This window comes from Oryzias latipes, chromosome 6 (genome assembly GCF_002234675.1).
Source record: "Oryzias latipes chromosome 6, ASM223467v1".
Taxonomy (NCBI): Eukaryota; Metazoa; Chordata; class Actinopteri; order Beloniformes; family Adrianichthyidae; genus Oryzias; species Oryzias latipes.
Genome location: NC_019864.2, coordinates 9,396,708 through 9,420,738, shown reverse-complemented (window position 1 = coordinate 9,420,738; position 24,031 = coordinate 9,396,708). Strand labels below are relative to the sequence as shown.

Sequence of the window (24,031 nt, the reverse complement as noted above, 5' to 3'; positions counted from 1 at the left end):
CTTTGCTTTGATAAACTCCTGAGTTGCTTTGGCTGTATGTTTTGGGTTATTGTCCATTTGTATTATGAAACGCCGCCCAATTAGTTTGGCTGCATTCACCTGGATCTGCGCAGACAGTATGTCTCTGAATACCTCAGAATTCATTGGGCTGCTTCTGTCCTGTGTCACGTCATCAATAAACACTAGTGTCCCAGTGCCACTAGCAGCCATGCACGCCCAGACCATCACACTGCCTCCACAGTGTTTTACTGATGATGTAGTGTGCTTTGGATCATGAGCTTCTCCACGCCTTCTCCATACTTTTCTCTTGCCATCATTCTGGTAGAGGTTGATTTTGGTTTCATCTGTCCAAATAATGTTTTTCCAGAACTGTGCTGTTTTTTTTAGATGCTTTTTAGCAGTCCAATCTAGCCTTCCTATTCTTGAGGCTTATGAGTGGCTTGCATCTTGCAGTGTACCCTCTGTATCTACATTCATGCAGTCTTCTTTTTATGGTAGACTTGGATACTGATACGCCTACCTCCTGGAGAGTGTTGTTCACTTGGTTTGCTGTTATGAACGGGTTCCTCTTCACCATGGAATTGATTCTGCCATCATCCACCACAGTTCACCAGTGCTTTCTTTTTTTCTCAGGATCTACCTCACTGTGGATTTTGTCACTCCTAATTAGGGATGGCCTTTTTGACACGGACGTTTCGGCGCGCGTTTCACCTTAATGAAGCAGAGTGGTTCGGCACAATGTTTCGGGGCGTGTGTCAACTAGCGCAGATCACGTGGTTGATGGCGTATGACGCGCCAAATGCTTCGTTTGGTTGAACCACGGTTCAGATGTCACTTGTGTTTTGAACAGTTGGGCGCTATTCTCTAGAAATACAAAGGGAATCCCGAACATTTCCCGACCAGTTCTATTGTTTCCTCAAGATTGGAATCAGCGTCAGTTCATTGCACTTTACCATAGTACCTGGTACAAAACGTACTGTGGCTCAGGACCGTTTCAACTCGATTTTTCCGAATAAAACAATACACTATGAACAATGTGTATAATAAAGAAATACTTCAATTAATCTATGATGACAGGGCAAATTAGTATCAGTAGAGATGGCTCAGAGGAACAGTTTTTTGGAATTGCATCCTGAGTTCAAGACCGATATTTTACAATGCTTTTTTTTTTTTTTTTTTTGCTTTGCGTTTATTTTCTGCATGTGATGTGTATTTTGCAGTGTCAAGCACTTTTCACAGAAAACATCAAATGTTGTGTTGTTTTACGTTGTTTTTTTTCCTAATCATCATTAACAACATTGTTTTGTTTGATGTTTTTTCATCGTCATTTCCACATTGAAGTGTTACAAGGAGCATAATTGAAACATATGTCGATATACGTCCAGTTCGCCACCAGATACCGCTGTTCTGTGTGATTTTAAAGCCGTAAATGGGTGGTTCATTTTTCCGGCACAATTACAAGAACCCCAATGAGGCTTCATGGGGCTTCTATTCCCATCCCTCCTAATTTTTCGCATGGTTTTTCTTCTGTTTCCTCAGCTTAATGATGGCTCCTTTCACCTGTATGGGGGGCTCCTTTGACCGCATGTTCTGTTCACAGCAAAAACTTCAAAATGCAAGCGCGAGTCCCCTCTCACCCTGTGCGGGTGGTTTCTCCTCCAAGCTCGGGTCCTCTACCAGAGGCCTGGGAGCTTGAGGGTCCTGCGCAGTATCTTAGCTGTTCCTAGCACTGCGCTTTTCTGGACTGCAGGTCTGACGTCTTTCAAGGGATCTGTTGTAGCCAGCTTGGGGGTTACTGCCCCGAGTGCTCAAATTACCACAGGTGCCACTGTCACCTTCACTTTCCAGGCTTTCTCCAGTTCTTCTCTGAGTCCCTGGTATTTCTCCAGTTTCTCATGTTCCTTCTTCCTGATGTTCCCATCGCTTGGCACTGCCACATCCACCACAATTGCTTTCCTCTGTCCTTTATCCACCACTACAATGTCTGGTTGGTTCGCCATTACCATCCTATCAGTCTGGATCTGGAAGTCCCACAGGATCTTTGCCCTCTCATTCTCTACCACCTTCGGAGGTGTTTCCCATTTTGACTTTGGGGTTTCCAGTTCATATTCTGCACACATGTTCCTGTATATTATTCCAGCCACTTGATTGTGGTGCTCCATGTATGCTTTACCTGCCAACATCTTACACCCTGCAGTTATGTGCTGGATTGTTTCAGGCGCCTCTTTGCACAGCCTACACCTTGGGTCTTGTCTGGTGTGGTAGATCTGAGCCTCTATTGCTCTGGTGCTCAGGGCTTGCTCCTGGGCTGCCAGGATGAGCGCTTCGGTGCTGTCCTGTAGGCCCTTTCTAGCCATTGGTAGGACTTCTTGATATCAGCCACTGCAGTTATGGTCCGGTGGTACATCCCATGCAGGGGTTTGTCCTCCCATGAGGATCTGTCCTCCAGCACTTTAAATGTTTTGAATGTGATAACTCGTAAGGCCAGATGTGCCATCCTTTCAATAAGTGTGTACATTTATTTAGTCTTCACAGTTTGAATGTGATAACTCGTAAGGCCAGATGTGCCATCTATATCTATATCATGCAGCTTTCAAATCAAAGACAAAACATTTTTATATGGCAGCATGACCTGAAAGCCAGATCCCACAGAGAAAAGTTTGTGTTGGAGTACAAAGAGTTTGCACAGCTGATGCCTCAGCAGGAAGCAGACTGGGACAGTTTGATGTACATGCAATGTGGACAGAATCTTGTCAAGCATTATTAATGGTGGCTTGGAGCTTTTTGATGTCGATCTCCACTCGGATGCTCTTGCACATTTGCAGCGCTTGTGGGGTAAAATGCAACCGGCCGTTTAGGACTCATCTGCTAACCTGCTAACTGTGTAAACTGTGAAGACTAAATAAATGTACACACTTATTGAAAGGATGGCACATCTGGCCTTACGAGTTATCACATTCGAAACATTTAAAGTTTTAGAATGTGCATACATTTAGTACACACTGAGAATGTTACACTACAGAGCACAAATCATTTTAAGTTATTTATTTTATTTTGATTGGTCAGCCATAAAGAACAGTGGATTTTTAATTCAATACAGAAAGCGTTTTGAGATCACTGCAATCGGTAACATTTCTTCCAGACATAAGCGCTCATACACTAATATTTTTGCAGGCTTACACCAGGAGCAGATGTGACTTCAAGGTTAAAAATACAAATTAAACACAAAAACAACGAGTTAAAAACAGAAAGTCTCCCTTTTGTAGACTCAAAGGTTTAGACCAGGTTAGTCAAATCAGGAAAGCCAGTAAACCCACACTTTTTAGACATCCACCCATGTAATTGCACAAACAGTTGTATAAGAGTGAAGGAACAGCTGACTCCACCCATCCATTTAAAAATCTTAACCCTTTGAATCCCTTTGGGGTCATGAGGCTACTTGACGAATAAAAAAGAAACAACAATTATACACACCAACATTCTCTAGAATAAAATATTAAGACAACCATCACTGCTTTCAAGAAAATCCTGGATCAGGCAGAAGAAGTCAACAGATGATGTCAGCCACCCCGAATGCCGCTTCCATGAGGAAACTGGCAACAGGGCTCAAATGTACCCTTTTGCGGCAGCAGAGCCATGCAGACCGGGGAAACAACTGTGCCACCAGACACAGTAAATCTAAAGTACAGAGGCGAGAGCAGTGGTAATAAGAAGAGCAGGGAAACCTAAAAACCCAGGTGGGCTAAAAGACGGTGAACCAAAGCAGTGATGACAAAGACCCACTCCGATAAAAATTGTGTTCTTGGTGTTTTTAACATGTTCTTGTAGCATTTTTCTGATGATGGAGGAAATATATTAGGAAAACTAAGCTTAAAAGACTTTATTATTTCTTTATTCCATTCATTGCGAATCATGGGTAGACGAAAAAGTGCTGTTGAAAAAAAGAACACATTTGTGACTGGGGAGGTGGCAAAGGTCAATGTTCCGCTCCATTCTGATGCATGCACTGGACTGGATGGATGGATGGATGGATGGATGGATGGATGGATAGATGGATAGATCCTTGTACATCTTTGTCTCCCTCTTCCGAGCTGTTGGGAACGTATTTAAAGTAGATTTAAAGATCATCACAGTGGGTCTTCAAGTTTGCTCTGAAAAGATTTTACACTATTTTCACAGCATCACATTTTGTTTGGCCACTTCTATTTAGCTAGACAACTCTGACAATTCTGATCTAGTTGCCAGCAGTTTGGGAATTTTTCCTCATGTGCACCGCCATGACACACATGTGCTTTTAATCTCAAATAGAAGAGAAGACAAATATTTCCTCAATTTTAACTTTAATATGCCATATCTGTTTTGTAAAATGTGTATGATGATTTAAAGCAGGGCAGTATTCTCCAGTCATGCTACATTATTTCCTCTGACTGTGAAGTCAACACATAGCATTCTGGCAAGGTCTTTAAAGAAAAAAAGAAATCCAGTGCCATACAGGTAAAAAGTTGAAAAAGAAAGCTATTCAGAATAAAAGTAACAGAAAATTGTGGGCTGGTTACTGTGGCAACAAAAACGTATATCGTGACCTGTGAAAAGACAGAAATCTATGGAGCATATTTGACAGAGAGGGTCTGAGCCACAGGATACTTTGTCAGAAGTATAGACACGCACCCATGCAGAAATGTATTCTTTCCCATGCTGTTGCTGAAGTTTGATTTATTAAAACTCAATATGTCTGGACAATGTCTAATGTTCTTTTTTCTAAAGTGAATACAAAACCATGATACCACTGCCCTACCTTAAAAAAGTGTGACTGCTCTTCCAATGTAACCGTATTAGGCTTTAGTCATTACACCTGCACAGGGGTTGGCTACTGCAGGATTTTGGGTTGTCCGAGCCTGTGGAGGTTGTAGACAGGAGCAACCGCACCTTAAGGGGCACAGGTGTGTCCTGCAGTTCCCTTGAGGCCTGTGTGGCCACTTCAAGGCCTTGAAAATGGGATGTACTGTTGTCATGCGTGTGGTAAGTGTTTCGCAAAGTATTTATAAGGATAGTGTAAGTTTTGTGCACTTGTGATGTACGGGGGATGCTATCATATGGTACCTTTATATCCCACTTTAGTAATTTGTAAGGAACGCGCAATAGCTTCTTACTGACAATGCACAAATGCTGCCCACATGGGGTGTGCTATGATTGTCTAATTTCCTAAACTGTCTTGCTACATTTATACCCGGCTCAACAACGCACTTTTGAGCGACTACTTCCAATGAAAAGTCTCTGTAAAGATGCATAAACTAATGAAATATGCAGGTTTTTGTGTTTCTGCATTCAATACGCTTACATTACTGTCTCACTACGCAGATTTTTAGATCCATTTTCGGGCTTTAGATACAAAACATTGAACGGGCATTAATAGTTAAACAAGTTGCACTTCGACCAATCAGGGACACAGATTTGCTAGTGGCATATGGGTAGTAACCTTTTCATAACATGAAAAGTGCCAACCGTTTAAAAAACAATCAAGGAGAAATTAATAAATGTGGTTTGTGTCCAGCTGGAGTGAAATAACATCAAGTCTTTCATATGTCAGAATAAAGCTGTAAAAGAAAACGGCTGGAGCAAGATTCATAAGATTTGAACCGCTTTGACCTTTCACCTCAAGCCTCTTCCAACTGGAAGTACATGGGTAGTATTGGGTAATGACAGTCCTGTGTAACACACCCTATACAATAAGCGAAGTCACGCTTTGTGTTTTCTTGAACGGGCATCACATGCTTGATGGGTACATAGCCGAACAGACAGAGTGCGCACAAATAGTGCCCACTTATATGAACAGCACTAACGGGCATACTTTCATTATGCATCAAAGAAAAAAAATAAAACAACAAATACATACATACATATATATCTATATCTATATATATAGATATAGATATAGAGATATAGATAGATATAGATAGATATAGATAGATAGATAGATATATTCACTGTATATATATATATATATATATATATATATATATATATATATATATATAAAAATAATGGTGTTTACAGCATGACTCTAAAAATGAACATGAACATTTTCGCACTGCGGGCTCACTAAGTTCTCTACAACCTTGATATTTACTGTGTCCCCTGTACAGGTTTTGCCATTTTTTTTGCCTGCAAACAGCCCATATCCATCCTTAATGGCAGTTGTGATTAATCTACATTTGTTCAGCAGCTTTTAAAGTATCTTCTGATCTTCTTTTAAAATGTTGCATTTCATTGAGCTCTATTTCTCTGAGTGCAGCCTCAGGCTGGTTAAGCTACTTTTAATGAAGAGTAACTAGTAACTCAGCTTAGTAAATTCTCAAAGCAGTTTGGCCAACAATAAAAGTTTCAAGACAAACAGCCTCTTTTAGAGCACAAGCCCTGCAGTGATTCCTGCAAAGCGTCCTGATGTGTAGGAAAGCTGTAGCAGACAATTGGACTGTCTTGCAAAGAGTATCATACAGATGCAAACAATCTTTTGTGCGCTAATCATTTTCTCTGAAGCTCATCTGCGACTCTTTGCTATGCCAGAACGCTATCTGACCAGATAAATATGCATGATCTATATAGTAAGTAATGACAGGTTGTGCAGCATTACTGTGACTACTATTCTCTGTGCACTGTTTCTGTGCCAATTACTACTCAAACCAACCTTAGATCTAATCAACAGCCAAGAACACTCACAACATGATTTACATGAAGTGATTTAAAGCTACATCACCTATGGGCTCTATCTTCTGGTTAAGATTGTCTACAGTTGAGCAGCAACTCGTTTTATTAAATTTAGAGTTTGGACAGTCAGTAACGTGGACCATTTAGAGAAATTAAATAGGACCAGGATTAAATCACTGGGCGTATGACACTCATTTAGCCCCTGCTGTTCACTCTGGACAAGCAGGCAGGGTCTTCTTCTTTTAACTTCTTTGTTTATTAGAACATGTCCACCACCTACAGTTGGAAGCGTGCAAATCTCGTCAATTTAGCTCAAGGTTTCACTGCTTTATTCCGGGCCGGCACAAATTGCAATTATTCATTTCTCCTCTATGGTCAAACTGTTGGCACTTCCGTGAACTAATAGGGACGCCATCCAAACATCACTACCAAATCCAAGTCCACGATTAGTTAAAATTTAACCTGGTTAAACTTTCAACACGTGTTCAATGGATGCATGTTTTATGCGTAGAGCCCAAAAATGGTTGTAAAAGGTTTTGAACAAGAGTTTTCAACACAGAGGCCCAAAATACATGTATAGAGCACGTAGACTTTTCATTGGAAGTGGTCGCTTGAACATGCATTGTTAAGGGCGGTGTGAATGTAGTAGGAGCTGGAAATTTAAGGCATTTGTACAGCAGAGTATTAGGGCCACTATAACAGAAATTCTTTTTTTGGAATAGAATTATGAAAAAAAAGTCAAATTTCCATGAAAATAAAAATGTACAATTCTGGAAATAAATTCAACAACTGACAAGACCAAAGTTGTGAATTTATGTTTCATTCAAAAAGTCATAGTTTAACAAGAAAAAAGTCATGCTTCTTCAACAATAAAATTTTACATTTAGCTGAAAAATGTTTCAACAAAGACTAATAAGCATTTTCAAAAATTAAGTCTTTTTAAATCATAAATTGACAGCTTTATTCTTGTAAAAATTTTCTCAAATTTTAAGACTTTTTTCTCGTGATTCTCATATTTACTCATTCATTTTCTACTGGCCCTGATACTCCATCATACATTTAGCAGAGACAGATTTAGTTTTTAAATTTTACTTTTTGTAAATTTTTTAAATGCGTTGCTGGGCTAACATAAAAACTGATGAAAGATTCTAAGTGATTGCTTGAGAAAACCACATAGTGAATAGAAATTCATCCAATAAACTTTTAAAATGTGATTTCTTAAATAAAATATGTATGTTAGGGAAATATTCCAGTCCTGACAGCTAGATTATGTTCTTAACTCCTCTCACTGGAACCATCACAGATGACTGCAGGACAGAAAATACCTGATATTATTGGACATGTTGGGGTTGTACTAATTCATTTTCTCCCTCACCAAGTTATGTCACTCGTCACTCAGGGGAAATGTGAATAGTTCTTGTGACTCCTCTCGTCCAATTTGATTCTCATTAAGCTCAAAGGCTCCAGCTTTCCTTTCAGCTCAAATTAATGAAGCGATTCTCAATGAAGTTCAACTCAGGAGTCGTTTATATGAGCTCTCCAAAAGTTTGACAAGACATTTCTCTTGATGCAAACTCAAGGGCCTGACAGCCAAAGTAAGACAATAGGAAACTCCATCATTCAACTCTGAACAACGGAAGTGGCAAAGCTGTCATGTTATATTTATTGTCATGAACTCCATGTCTACTAATAACTCTCAGTGTGTGAGTCCCTACTGTGAATGCATTAGCCGTCTTTCCTCCAATCCTTCTGTTTCTGTGTGCTAAAGTAGGATTCCATTGTTTATTGCTCCTAAAGAGAGGTCTGTGGCCATTGACTTCCTCTGACTTTCCAAAACAAAAGTTCTTCTTTTGTCTACGCAACTATCAAAGAGTCCAGGACCCTGACAAAAACTGACACTTCATGTTGGTTTTAAAAACCTCCTCCACTTGGCATCTTGTCATTTCTGCTTCAAGGCAGGACAGCCCTGTGATGACTCAGCAGTTTTAAAGTTCAAATGAGTCATCTTCCCAAAAGTTTTTTGAGAACCATGGGAACACTCAACTGCATCTCAAATAACTTTTTATGTGATGAAAAATAACTTTTTATGTGATGAAAGATTTTATTGTAATATATATTTTTTTAAATATAGAAGGACCACTCATGAAAAACATTTAGTTTTTTTGTCAATGAATGTTGTAGTAGGTCAATAAAACACGGGTGACGACAAGAACACTTAACCAAGACAAATATTTAAATTCAAATAGAACACAAAAATCATTAAAACCACAAGCAAAACAAAATAAAAGATTTTAACCAACACTACCCATGGGGAGAGATCGTTTTCTGCATTTGAGTGAGACACTTGAACAGAAGACAGCTGATGATATGACCTGTCAGTGCTGTCAAACAGTTTTGTGGAAATTGTAATATTTAGCTGTTGAGGAGAGATCATCCATGACAGTGAACGTCTTTAGACTGTCAAGATAAGGTTTGACAGACAAGCCATGGGTGCATCACCTGCAACCTACGTATTTAGACGACTGCTTGCTGTCATGATGGAACTTATTGTCTGGTATGTGTTTTAAATTTCCATTTAGACGAGGATCTATTGCTTCTATTTGTGCACTGACAGGGTATCTGCACGATTCCTGAACTTTAGTGGAAGCAGCTACTCATCAACCCTTTTTAGTTTTTATTTACTAAAGTACATTTATTTCTAGAACTAAAAAGCTCATTTCAGAAAGTTGGGATTATTTCTTAAAGTAAAACTCACCTCCATGTAAACCAATCGGACACTCATCTTGGTAGTGACGTCTTCAGTATGTGACCAGCAAGTGGATACAAAACCAGACTTATCGTTGGTGTTTTTGCTCGTTCATGACTTTATGATTGTTTTCAAATCATCAATAAAATAAAAAGGTTCCTTACTTTTATATTTAATTTTTCTCTTTCACAGACTATTGCTGTACAGCAAGTCATCAAACTGGCCATCATCATTATCATTATTGCTATCTACATCGAATCTGCAGCCAATCAAGCTAATCCCTTATACCTTGGGCATCCAGTCCGGCTCCGGTGCACGAGAGAGGTCTAGCTACAGCAGATGACTCACATTGGCTACAGGTGGCTCCAGTCCTGCTGCAGCCCAGGCTCTGTCCTTTTCGTCGATATCTTTATGAAAACAGTATGTGCAGTATCATAAAGGATGGGGGGAGTTCTGGACCTCTGTGATAAGCCTCTCATCATCTATGGTGTTAAATGACCGATCTGACGCTCTACTATAGACTTTGTGACCCTGTGTCAACGGTGAAAACATAGCGAATGTTGCTACCCAATCTGTAACGACTACCCCACCAGTCAGCACATGTTCAAATGTTGCATCCCTTCCTTTCTCCGGTCAAATTGCAATAGTTGAGTTATTTGATTTATATTTATGGCCAGCAGCAGCAGTCACTGAATGCAAGGACCATATTGTATCTGCAACGAGGGAAGAACAAGCAAAAAAGTTCAAAACGTCAAAAAAACGTGTCAAAATGCCAAAAAATCACCTCAAAACACGTGCAAAGCACAAAACGACATGACCAGTGTGTAGTACAACAAAAAATACACAAAAATGACAACAAAAACACAAACCCTCAAAAAGCCCACAAAGAAAATGCATAAGCCCGAAAAGACATGACCAGCATATAGTAAAAGAGAAGCTGCATTGAAATACATAGGCCATCCTACCCACAAAAACTTCTATATTGTTTCTGCTTCGTTTCAGTATTATTCACGTTTCTGACGGATCCGTTGATCGAAAATCTGACCCCCGCCACATACCCGAAAACTCACCAAAATTGGTAGACACCTAGGATAAATTGAAAATGAATTTCGGCAAAGAAAAGGTCAACCCCCCAAGACGATGACATCACGGTGAGCGATCCTGTTAAAAAAACGAATGGGCTGAAAATCGCTTATGGAGGCAAAAAAAATTAATTCAAAATATAGTTACGAAACCAAAACACATGCGTTGGGGAGATCCCAAAGAAGTTTTGAATCATTATGGGATGTGCCACACGACCCACGGCTTTGTGGTGAACTCTGAGATTGCAAATTTTGTGTTTTTCCACAATATGGGAAAACGAAACTTTTGTTGAAGCGATTTTCACGAAATCACACACACATGCCGCCAGTTTGATTCTACAACGACCAAAGAGGTTTCGTGACCTTTGACCTGAAGAGGTGGCCATATTGAATTTTCAAAAAAAAGCACCCTTGGTACCAGATACAAACAAAAACTCGTCCTGGGGATTTTTAGCGATTGTCTCAAAATAAAAGGACGCTAATATGGAAAAAATGTTGGAATTAGAAGTTGTAAATTTTGAACAGCACGCGCATGGCGAATTCGTAACTGTTGTCATCTTAGCTAGCTGGCACAATTTTTACCGGAATGTTGTAAAAAAAGGAATATGCGATTCTCTGGCCCACTCTGAACAAAACAATGTAGCATACGACAAAATCTATAAAGGAATGTAGGCGTGGTACACAAAAAACTGTTGCAAAAAAATATGCAAAAGAATTTCGGAAAATACTTTTTAGAACCGGCTAACAAAACCATTATGACGTTGTCGGGAATCAAACTATGTTTTAGAGGTGGGCAGCGATGGCGCGGTGGTGTTGTGTAGAGGTGTGCGGCAGGGGTAGGTAGCGCCTGCGGGCCATACAATGCCGCTTGGGGCTTTAATTACTCCTGTAACTTGTGTAATTTGTATATATTTATTGTTTCAAGATTGTAAACCTTGTATTTCATTATCAAAAAAAAAAAAAAAAAAAAAAGAATTTTGAAATCTCAGCTGCCGTTCGCATTTCCCGACAGCTCTGACTCCTTTACGACTGTCGGAGCCTTTTAAACAACAGATAACCCCGTGATCACAAGAATTTATGCTTTCCTCAACAGCAGAGAGCTTCCCCTGACTGGATTACAGCACTGAAAAATAAAAGAACAATGCCTGAATGTAACATTGAATAATCAGTAAATTTTGTCATCACAGACAAAGAAAATCTCAATGATATGTGATAGAATGACAGCCACACAGCGTGGAGTCGTTCTCTCTGTTTGATCGTTCTTATTTTTCATATGTTGGCAACAGGAAAAGAGGAGAAGTTAGCACATTTCACTCTAAGGCAGGAATGCCCAAATCCAGGCCTTGAGGGCCGGTGTCCTAAATGTTTTCCAACAATCCTGCCATCAAAGCTCCTTATTGGCCAAACACACCTGTTCCAGGTGATCAACACCAGATAGGCCAGGGTTCCTGGAAACTAGCAGGAAGCCGGCCCTTTTGGCCGGAATTTGGGCACCCCTGCTCTAAGGAGGTGTCACAGACTGCTGCAGCCACTTTTTCTGTTAACACCATGTCATTATTAATGGAGTTTAAGTGTCAATAAATGGCACTGTATCCTCTTACCTTAAGGAGTAAACTGCCGTCCAGCAAAACAGAAGAAGAAAACATTTGTAGTCTTTAGCTTTTTCTTTCCTTTATTCCTAAGTTAAAGTTAACTTTTTTATTATAAACATTTTCATTGTTGTAAAAAGAGGTACTTTTTGTTATTAAGATCCAAAGTCATAGCCTGACCGTAAACCGCTGTAGTGGAAATGACGGAATATTTGTGCATCCGTAGACTGATCGGGTAGCTGTTACAGATCGGGTAGCAACAGCGAGTACATTGTGTTATTTTAAAAGATGTACCGGATACACTTTACACTCACTCACATGGTTTCCGGTTTAGGTCATTAAAGTTGCACCTTAGGGGCTGCACCAGAGAGACCGAACTGGATGCCGTGTGTGTGCTTTTCGCAATTTTCAAGTTACATATAGACTCCATGGGCCCTTGCGCAATCAGACCAAATGCAGTGTGAGCCCAGGGTCAGGCATCACTGCCCTCATGGGTGGATCCAGGCTGTCTGTGGGTGAAAAATTGGAAAATCTGTACGGCGAACGCAGGAGATCTGCACAAAATATCAAGGTTTTAAACTGATTGATGAACCCGTAGAGCAAAAATGTTCATGCATATTTTTTTGGCAGACATGTTGCGGGCGACAGATCATAGCAAACACTTTTATATCGCGGAAGGCATTAGGTAAGTAGCTGAGACACAGGCACATTTTATGGATTTTTCCTTTTTTCAATCCCCTGCAAAAATCCACACTTTGCAAGTGGGCCGTTAGTGCTGTTCAAGTGGTAAGTAGGCTCCTTGAGCCTCCATTGCACATTGTGGGTGCAGCCTGACTGTCAGAAATTAGAAAATTAACCAATCAGAGCAAAGTTTGTGTGGACATCCAAGGGGCGCCGGATTTCACGGCTGCACCTCAGTCGACTTTGAACCGTATGTGTGTATTTCTGTTATATATCTGATCTTGTTCGGGATGTACTGGAACATAATTTCGTATGTCAGTGTAAGTTGTGCATATGACAATAAACCACTAAATTATCCTACAGGCACCTACGAATCACCTGCACAAGTGAAGCATTAGCTAGCAGTTAGTAAGGAGCCAGTGCTCTCACCTCACTAATTAGATTAGATTAGATTAGATTAGATTCAACTTTATTGTCACTGCACATGTAGGTACAAGGCAATGAAATGCAGTTAGCATCTAACCAGAAGTGCAATAACCAGTAAGTACAAAATAGAGGTCTATAATATGTACACAGCAAAAACTGGAGAGTTGAAATTTCGGGGTTAAACAAACCAGAGTTGATTTCCACTCTTGAAGTGTTATTTTAACACATTGCGATTCAAATGGTGTTCAGTGTTGGGGTTATTTATCAGTGTTACCCAAATCAAGCTAATTTAACACTACAGAGAGTCAATGCCCCTGGGCTTCTGCCTCGGAAACCCTGTGCAAGAAAGTACAAGGTGCTGACACTCTTGAAGTGTTATTTTAACACATTGCGATTCAAATGATGTTCAGTGTTGGAGTTATTTTGGCCAAGTGAAGTTCATTTGACACTATAGAGAGTCAAGGCCCCTGGGCTTTTGCCTCGGAAACCCTGTGCAAGAAAGTGCAACGTGGTAATTTTCCATGAGCTGCGGCAATTTCATCAGTGCTGGAAAAAGTTCTTCACAAGCGGTAAGTTAAACTAATTTATGGGGAAAAAATACTGTTAAATGGCCCTTAGTATATACAATAATGTATCTAGAGAGAATTGTATAACTTTTCTACGCTTTTTTGTTGCTGTTAAGCTGCTTTCACGCAGCGGTTTCATCCAACCCGTCCGTGGCCTTCTGTAATGGCATTACACAGACTTCGAGTTTCAATGTTAAGTTAATGTAGAGGATCTGTGGCGCGATTTGAGCGCAGTGTGTTTTCAGCGGCGCGGCCTGAGTTTAAAAAAAAAAAAAAAAAAGACCGTTGGCGAGGTTGTGGCTTTTAAACAATCTGGGACTCGTCTCTGGGACTTGACGTTTTCGGGGACTCGATTAGCAGGTGAAGTACAAATCCAAAATGGCGACTCAACGTCACAATTCCATCCATCCGTCCATCCATCTTCTTAACCCGCTTTATCCCTTTCGGAGCAGCGGGGTTGCCGGAGCACGTCAGATTACTGTTAAGGAAAGGTGGGGGAAACCTTGGACAGGTCGCCAGTTTGTTCCAGGGCCCATGGGGCTGGAGCGCTCCACATCCACCTTGGCGTACAGACAGACATGATAAAGCCACCTGTTTGCTTAGGCCTACTCCCTTTCGAACTGATACAGGAACAGCAAGCCTTAACTTGGTCACAGACACACGAAATCACGTTCTGTGTGAATGCAGTTAGGGGTTTTAGATAACTATTTTACATTTTAGGAAAAGGTGTTTTCCTGCATTTATATAATTTTATTTATTTACTATTTAGCAAGTTTCATGTATGCTTGAATCATGTAAAAAACTATTTTTGACTTTTAACCAGTTGTGGCATCCCTTAAAAAAACGTACTCAAAATTGCATCTGTCCTGTGGAAGGAAGGAATTTTTTAGTGTCACTTTGCAAAAAGTTACTACATACTAAAAAACAAATTTTTACAGGTGGGACAAAATTTTAAGACAGACACAACAGACACCCTTTCCTGCTTGTAATCGCTGGATGTCATGTGAACGTAGATTATCCCAGAAATTAAATAGGGAATGTCGTTTTATTATACTCTGTATGTGTTGCAAAATGCATTTTACAAGCAAAATGTATACAAGTTTTTTTTTTTTGTATTTTAATTGTTTTATTTAGAGCTATGGACAATGATTTAACCTAATATTTATGAAGTCTATCTTTGTGGGCTGGTAAGGGCTGTCAAATTTTTTTGTGTGGGTGGGGGGTTACTTAAGTATAATTGAATTTTATAACCCAACCTTGCTTTAATCAATATTTACACCACATTGTAAATGTAACTAAATTTTATAATCTAATTCTTGTAGGTCAATTGGTGTTGCTCTTCAGCTTCAGAGGGTCTCAGCTGGTAAACCCTAAGTGAAGGAGGTAAGTCTTGATAGTCATGTTAGCAGTGTCAGCATGCCCCCCCTCCCTATTTTTTTTGTTCTTTTATGGAAAGCTCACCCTAACATATACCAGACTTGGTGATTAGATAATTGACTTTGCATATTACATGGCTCACACACACCTCATTCTGGAACCCACTGCATGGGTTTTAAAAGTTTCAAAACTCTGTAGTGGATAACATAGTTGACAGGTTTATTACTGTGTCCATATGACTGTTTTTAATTTTAGCTTGAATTGTTTAAGTTGTATGCTAAAAAAATGCTTATTTCTGTCATGTTCTTTTCTTTTTGGTATGGTTCAGTAAAATGCTGGTGCAGGTTCGCTACCGCCAACAGCAGAAATATGTAAAGCTGGATGAAGTTGATGGACAGTTTGATTTCATGCAACTGCATGAAAAAGGTTTGTTTTTAAATTTCGTTTGAAGAGGAAATACATTTTGTGTAGGTGATTTTGTATCCAAATTAGTTTATTAATTTGTGAAGTGAGAATAGTGCTGGCTTAAAAGGTGCTCTCAGAAATATCTCATCTTTTCCAGTCATCGAGAGGTTTTGCCTGCCACCTGACGCAAAAGTAGTATACAAAGATGCAACAGGGACAGAAGTTGACGAAGACATTTTCAATGACCTTGTCAGCCAAGGCAGCGTTGTTTTAACAGTTTTCCCAAGTGATGGTGAGAAATGTAAAGGGTCAGTTACATGAAGCAATTCAGTGTCAAATGGTGGAACCTGAACTCTCAAATCAGTCTACAGAAAAAAAAAAACAATTTGTAGTATAATGTGGAATCCAACAAGATGCAATAAATGTTGCAACATTTGAACAAAGCTGTACATTTTTTTTTATTTCTGAAATTTATTTTTTCTCCTAGAGTTTACTGATTGCTCCTTGTCCTCTCCATCTGAATGGTCTGACTCAAGCTTCAGTTCAAGTGCAAGTGCATCAACTGTACTTCTAGATGAGATCCCAAGGAAAAAATCAAGAGTTGAAGGAACAATCAATGCAGTTTCTGCAAAAAAGGTTGGAACAAAGTTCAAATATCTCTGTCAACATTTTTTTTTGCCGTTTAATTACAATTTTTGTCTTCCCTAAGTTGATCGAAGCTGTACTTGGAGCCAGTTCAGGTGGTGAAGAGGTCCTTGAAGAATATCACGCATCACAGACTCTTAAAGATTCTACCAGAAGAAAGCTGGTCAATATAATAGTGGCCCACATAATTGATAAACATGGGTAATGTGCCCAGTTTTTGTAGACTTAAAAAAAGAATCAAAACTGTTTATCTATTACTATAGTAATCCCAATTGAATCTCTTCCCAGACATCTCCCCACTAAAGCTGTTAGAGAAGAATATGCTCTTGGGATAGTGACACTTTTTCCATCCCTGAAAGACCCATACTCCGAGAAAGGCTACGTATGTATAATTATTATTGTAATATTCGTTGAGATAGTATTTGTTTTGTGTTGTTAGGTTCTGGGTGGGCATTTTGATTTCTGATATTCTTAAAAATGACAGACAATGCACTAAGTGTTAATGTATTTCCATTTCAGGAACACTTCTATGATGCTGCAAGCAGTACAGGATACATTTCTTGGCGTCTTAAGACCATCCAGAGAAAGATTCGACGAGAATCTACCACTTCAAATAGCCTCACTGGCCTTTCTCAAGGAGGAGGTAATACATCTGCAAACTGGTCATCTTATGTCAGCTAGTGTAGTAGAAGAGAGCAAAGATAGTTTTAGGTTTGTATGCTGTCACCTCTTTCACAAAAGTAGTTTGTATGTCTGACATTAGAAAGCCACTTTCCTCTTACTAGATTGGTTGAACAATCTCTTGGACTGATTTTTATTATATAATTTTTTTTGCATTTACCTATTAGCAACTAGGGCCTAATTTATTTAAAGTGTGTGTGTTCCTTTCTTCAGGGGGCCCTAAATTCCAGAGATCTGTTGTAGTTGAGGAGCAGCAGCTGGATGGAGATGCTTGTCAGGAGGCAATGTCTTTGCTCAATTATGCCACAGACACTACGCAAATTTTTCGAAAGATGAGAGAGACGTTTCAGCATCGGCAAAAACTCATCAATGACTCAGACAAAATGCTTGACATCCTGTCAATCTTCCCAAGATTCCTGGATACCAAAGGATTGGTAAGTATGCAGTGATATTTTGAGATCTACTTGAAATGTGCAGAATGTGGTGATAGTATATTTTCTTTCTCATAGGTAAATCAAGACTTCATTCTCTTGTTTAATGACGAGGTATCCAACCGGCTGCTTCAGAAATGGGACCCGATCTTTAGATGCAACGTTATCAAAGAGGCCAAGCAGCTCACTTCAACACCAGAGCTTCGTCAGTTGTTGCATTCAGCGGAGAGTCCACAAGGAAGTGATGAGGCAATGAGTGAGTTTTGCTCTCTTGTGTTTACAATTCAATACTTTATTAACATAACTTTTTTTGTTCTTTGCTTTGTGTAAGTCTTTAAAAGTTCAATGACCTAAAAGATCATGAAGTACATGAATTTGCAGTACATTTGAATGCAGGTTTGTTAAATCAGATTATTTGGGGCATATCTAAGTTTCTCAGTTATTGCATCACCGCCAACTTATTTTAGCTGTCATTTTACTATTTATTGCGGCACATATCTACTTGAGACATGCAGAGTTTTAAATATATGCAACGTTTTCAACAGAGTAATTGGTTTCTGCCCTTTTAATGATCATTGTTTTAAGTCTTTGCTGTTCATTCATTCTTTGTCCATAGCTTATGATGCAGAGATGGCCTCGCTTTTGTTGCTGTTATATCTCCTTCCACCACCACCTGGGGGACCAAAGTTTCCAAAAATCAGCGCTTCTGATGCAGTTGAAAAAGTTATTGTCTTTCACAAGGTAATTTTACATTTGTTAATTTTGATCATGTGTAAAACTGGTAAAGAGTTAAATGAAACAAATTGTAGGCAAGTTTACTTTAACATAGAATGTTTGTTTTCACTTGTGCAGTGCTATTTCTGACTTGAGTGTCCAATGTCCTTTTTAAACCTCAGTCTTGCTGCAGTTTGGAAGAACATCTTCAGAACCAGCAGAACCATCAGCCATACCTCCTAGCCGTTGGTCGCGAAAAGAGGAACATCGACAGATTCTACATCTCCATTGACAAGCGTCTCATCCCATGCCAGGCAAACCGCTCCCTTGGGGCATTTGATGAACTTTTTAAAGCTCATTTTGTTTTCAGTGTGTCTTATGATGGTGCACTTCTGAATTTCTACACCTTTTTGCAGACAACAGTTTATAACATTGATATGGGTAAAATGAAGGTGTCACCAAGAATTCGAGACATGAGAGCCAAACTCCTTAACCAGGAGGTGCTTCTCACAACCCAGATTTAAAGCCAGGACAATTAAAGGCATTTTGAGCAAAATGCTCACATGTTTTCTGTGCAACAAAATTTTCCCCAGCAGTCAGCAGTTGATTTCACATATAAGAGGTGAACATGGTTATTATCCTGGACCAAAGTTCAAGTTGTTTTGTTGTCAGCCAAGTTGTAGGCTTCAGTTTCAAACATATGCAGGCTTTAGAAAGCACCTTAACATTATTCATAGCAACGTTGAACAAATTGTTCATACTTCAGCTGTTACTAATTTGCCTAGTGATCCAGTTTCACATGATTTGGAAGACCAATTTCATTCAACAGATCTTTCTCAAAGTTCATCCAGTGTTATTCTAGAGTCTAGTTCGTCCCATGTTCCAGAAAGTAGAGAAACTAGTGTTTCAGATTTTAGCAGGGATTCATCCAAAAAAATGTGCGCATCCATTGTGGCCAAACTGCAGGGTAGTGGCATTTCTAACAGTTTAGTATCTTCACTTGTGGGTGATTTGGAGGAACTAACAAGCGAGCTTCGTTCAGAAGCAAAGCAAGCCATTATTTCTGCTTTACCTGCAACTGACCCCAACATATCTGTAATTAATGAATCTTTTGAAAAATTGAAAAACCCATTCACTCATCTAAATACAGAATGGAAACGAAATAAATTCTTCAACCTAAAATGGGGAGTGGTAGAGCCCAGAGAAATAACACTGGGAGTGAGATACGACACCAGACGTAATCAAAAATCGGGTACTTATGATCAGGTACCTGTTAAGGATACTTTCATTTATGTCCCTGTTCTGGAATCTCTGAAGTTCATGTGTAAGAATCCAGAGATTTGTGCTCTCCTGAAGAGGGAGTGTAGGTCAGAGCCAGATGCGTATCATGACTTTTGTGATGGAAGTTACTTTAATACTCACCCCCTGTTTTCAGCCAAAAAGCATGCTTTACAAATTCAGCTATTCTATGATGATTTTGAAACGGCCAATCCCCTTGGGTCAAAACGTGGAATTCACAAAATTGGCTGCATTTATTTCATTTTAAGAAATCTACCTCCAAAATTTAATTCCATCTTGATGAACATTCATTTAGTATCTCTTTTCCACACACCAGATCTGCACAAGTACGGTTTTGATGTTATACTGGAACCACTGATAAGTGATTTGAAACAACTTGAAAGTCGAGGGATAAGTCTTCCATTTTCTGATGAGCCAATATATGGAACAATTTCACAAATAACTGGAGATAATCTAGGGATGCATTCCATTCTTGGTTTTAACGAGTCATTCAACAGCCGACATTTTTGTCGCCTTTGTTTGGTTGAAAAAGATGATTGTCAAATAGTGTACACTGAGGATGATCCTAAAGTGGTCTTTCGTGAAAAAGATGTGTTTGACATGCATTGGCAGTCTCTTAAAGAAAATGTTAATTTAAAGTCACTGTATGGTATGAAAAGAAATTCTTCTCTAAATTCCTTGCAGTATTTCCATGTTTGCAGTAACTACTCTTTTGATATAATGCATGATCTTCTTGAAGGTGTCGCTCAGTATGAGATCAAATTGCTATTTGAATATCTCACAAAACACTACATATCAGAACAAAACTTGCTTTCAAGGATCTATGGTTTTGACTATGGTTTTTTAGAAAGAAAAAATCGTCCCACTAAAATTATTTTGGATAGTCCAGGTAATGGCATTGGCTTGAACTCCATCCAGACATTATGTCTCGTAAAAAACATTCCACTTATACTTGGTGACATTATTCCAGCAGGGAACAGACACTGGGAACTATTACTACTGTTACTTCAAATAATGAACATAGTTTTTTCACCTTCTCTCACTCTGGGTATGACTCTGTATTTAAAGAATCTGATTTTTGACCACCACAAACTATTCAAGTACTTGTATCCGCACAGAAACTTGATACCCAAGCATCATTTTATGATTCATTACCCGTCTTCAATTAGGAAAATTGGTCCCTTGTTGTTTTTCTGGTCTATGAGGTTTGAGGCTAAACATAAGTTGTTAAAAGATTGTTTCAAAAATTTCAAAAACATAACCAAATCACTCGCTAAAAAACATCAGATGGCCATTGCTTATGACTGGGAAACCTTAGCACTCAAACAGAAGGAATATGGGCCAATTAAATCATTTTCATTGAGAGAGGAAAATGTGGTAAACACTCAGATTCTTGAACAATCTAAAGATGTTTTCACAACAAGTTGGGTTAAAGTTAATGGTGTGGAGTACAGAGCTGGACTTGTTGTTTGCAGTTTGATGGAGGAAGAAATGCCTATCTTTATTCAAATACTTGACATTCTTTTAGTTAATGATGCCATTTTTTTATTGACTCAAAAATTGTTTACGGAGTACTTTGATGAACATTACCATGCCTTTAAAGTGTCAAGTACTGAAGAAAAGTGTGTTATCAAAATAACAGAACTGAAATGTTACAAACCCTTTGATGTTCAAAGCTCATATGGAGCAACAGATGAAAGTTTTTTTGTTATTCCGTCATGTGTTATGTATTAATTGACTGCATGGGAGTAAAATATTAAATATGTTTGAAAATACATTTTTTGGGGAATTATTTCATTGCCGGTTATATAATTTCAACTATTGTATCGTATTGCAGTACTTGGTAAAACATTTTAGTTAATTGTTTAAAAAAACGCTTATTTGGGTAGTAGTTTTAGTGTCTAAGTTTAGTGAGTTAAAAAGGAACTTTGACTCGTTGTTAATTTAACATATTTATTGAGTTAAACTATTGACTCTGACTCGGTGTTAATTTAACATATTTATTTAGTTAAACTATTGACTCTGACTCGGTGTTAATTTAACATATTTATTGAGTTAAACTATTGACTCTGACTCGGTGTTAATTTAACATATTTATTGAGTTAAACTATTGACTCTGACTCGGTGTTAATTTAACATATTTATTGAGTTAATCATTGACTCTGACTCGGTGTTAATTTAACATATTTATTGAGTTAAACTATTGACTCTGACTCGGTGTTAATTTAACATATTTATTGAGTTAATCATTGACTCTGACTCGGTGTTAATTTAACATATTTATTGAGTTAAACTATTGACTCTGACTCTGTGTTAATTTAACATATTTATTGAGTTAAACTATTGACTCTGACTCTGTGTTAATTTAACATATTTATTGAGTTAAACTATTGACTCTGAATCGGTGTTAAATGATTTAACTATTTTGAAAATGTTAATTTAACTCCGTAAAGTGTGGAGCTATATAAACCCTGAAAAAGTGTTGAAATTAACTCTGTGGGAGTTGAATCAACACTCCACTTTTTGCTGTGTACAATAACTACACAGGTAAGTATTATGGACATAATTTACAGATATTAAATACCATTAGCACGATATACCGATAGTTGTACTATGAACATCCTATTCAGATGAGCTATGTAAAAGTGTATGAACACTATATGCAGAACTATGAACATAGTTTACAGTATTGCAATGGACAGTGAAGTGCATAGAAAATATTACAATATGCAGATGGATTATACAGTGTTCCTGGATGAGCAGACAGTAGTGCAAGTAATAACAAGTTACTGTTTTGCTTGTTGTGAATAAATAAATAATTCAGAGTGTTGAGGAGGGGGAGGAGTCTATGGTGGTGTGGGGGGTGTTTTAGGGGTGTCAGAGGGAAGAGTTCAGCAAGGAGACAGCTTTAGGGAAAAAGCTGTTCCTGAATCTTGTGGTCCTTGTCCTGAGGCTTCTGAAATGCCTCCCGGAGGGGAGGAGGTTAAACAGTCCGTGGTCAGGGTGAAAGGAGTCCTTGAGGAATGACAACAGCACAGCGTAAGAGCACCGTACCAGCATCCCTAGTATATTATGAATGCGTGTAACTTACATTATCCATTCAAACACTTTCCCAGAAGTCTCTGCGAAAAACCAGCGTCCATCGATGCTCACTAGATTAGAGAATATAGACCACAATGCATCGTGTCAGAACAATTTTTGCGACTTCAGACACAGCCATTGTCTTAAAATGCAGCTCTGGCAACAAGGAACATAATCTGAAACCAGACAATTTGACTTGTGTCTTCACAATACAATTACCACACACACCTTAATGGTATATTTGTCATGATTTGAACTTGTCTTGTTTTTGGTCCTTGTTCTGTCTTGTTTCTGTTTCCTGTTTTATTTTGAAAGTCTCCTGTCTTGTCTGTTTTCTTGAGTTTTACTTCCTTTGGTCCCCATCAGCCCTGATCGTGTCCACCTGTGTCTTGTCTGCCCTGTCTGTATTTAAGTCTTGTCTCTGCCTTCCTCCTGTGTTGGTCCATTAGTATTCCTGTTCTGGTGTTCATGCCATGTCATGCCCTGTTCCTCGTTCCTTGTCCCTCGCCACGCCACAGTGAGTTTTCGTTTGGTTTTTGTCATCCTGCTCTGCAGCGCTTTTTGTTTGTTCTTTTTGTGCATTAAAACCCACTAGCCCTGATCCTTGCCTCCTGTCTCTGCATCTGGGTCCAACCGGCTCTCGAGCCACCTCACCGTGACAGAATGGACCAACCATATTTTTTGGACCCAGCAGAGCGGGACATGCAGCTCCTAGAGGCTTACTGCCAGGAAGCCGAGCGCACGAGGTCTTACTGGGTTTTTGACCAGGCCCAGTTTGCCTCGTATGCCTGGAGTGGGAGCCACCTGGACTTCACCGGGAGCCGTCTTGCCCTGAGGGGGGGTCGTCGCCGTCGTCCCCGCCGTCCCCTTCCTGTTCCAGAGGTGGTCCGGCACGCACCACATCGCTTTCCAGTGGTGGTGCCAGATGCACCCCATCCCCGTCATGTTCCGGTGGTGGTCCCGGATGCACCACAACCACGTTCAGTGGTGGTCCCGGACGCACCCCGACCCGTTCCTGCTCCCAGGGGGGTGCCGCCTGCGCCCCGACCCGTTCCTGCTCCCAGGGGGGTGCCGCCTGCGCCCCGACCCGTTCCTGCTCCCAGGGGGGTGCCGCCTGCGCCCCGACCCGTTCCTGCTCCCAGGGGGGTGCCGCCTGCGCCCCGACCCGTTCCTGCTCCCAGGGGGGTGCCGCCTGCGCCCCAACCCGTCCCGGCTCCCAGGGGGGTGCCGCCTGCGCCCCGACGGTTCTCCGGTTCCACTGCCACGCCTGACCCGCCTGAGCTCGGCTCCACGCCTGACCCGCCTGAGCTCGGCTCCACGCCTGACCCGCCTGAGCTCGGCTCCACGCCCGACCCGCCTGAGCTCGGCTCCACGCCCGACCCGCCTGAGCTCGGCTCCACGCCCGACCCGCCTGAGCTCGGCTCCACGCCCGACCCGCCAGAGCCTGACTGCTGGCCCGACCCGCCAGAGCCTGACTGCTGGCCCGACCCGCCAGAGCCTGACTGCTGGCCCGACCCGCCAGAGCCTGACTGCTGGCCCGACCCGCCAGAGCCTGACTGCTGGCCCGACCCGCCAGAGCCTGACTGCTGGCCCGACCCGCCAG

The 24,031-nt window shown here is 40.2% G+C and overlaps 1 protein-coding gene across 2 annotated transcripts; it reads left to right on the top strand.

Moving 5' to 3' along the window:
• The first annotated feature begins 13,381 nt into the window (after nt 1–13,381).
• On the top strand, nt 13,382–20,197 carry LOC101163127. Of its 2 annotated transcripts, XM_023955631.1 has the most exons (12): nt 13,382–13,798; nt 15,118–15,178; nt 15,501–15,598; nt 15,735–15,869; nt 16,065–16,213; nt 16,287–16,423; nt 16,511–16,604; nt 16,742–16,865; nt 17,117–17,337; nt 17,413–17,590; nt 17,951–18,075; nt 18,231–20,197. In XM_023955631.1, exons 3-12 carry the CDS (start codon nt 15,505–15,507, stop codon nt 18,570–18,572), a joined length of 1,599 nt encoding a protein of 532 aa, XP_023811399.1. In that variant the 5' UTR covers nt 13,382–13,798; nt 15,118–15,178; nt 15,501–15,504; the 3' UTR covers nt 18,573–20,197. The 2 variants fall into 2 exon arrangements, with proteins under 2 accessions (XP_023811399.1, XP_023811400.1); XM_023955632.1 differs by lacking the exon at nt 15,735–15,869 and having other exon boundaries at nt 13,383–13,798.
• The last annotated feature ends 3,834 nt before the right edge of the window (nt 20,198–24,031 follow it).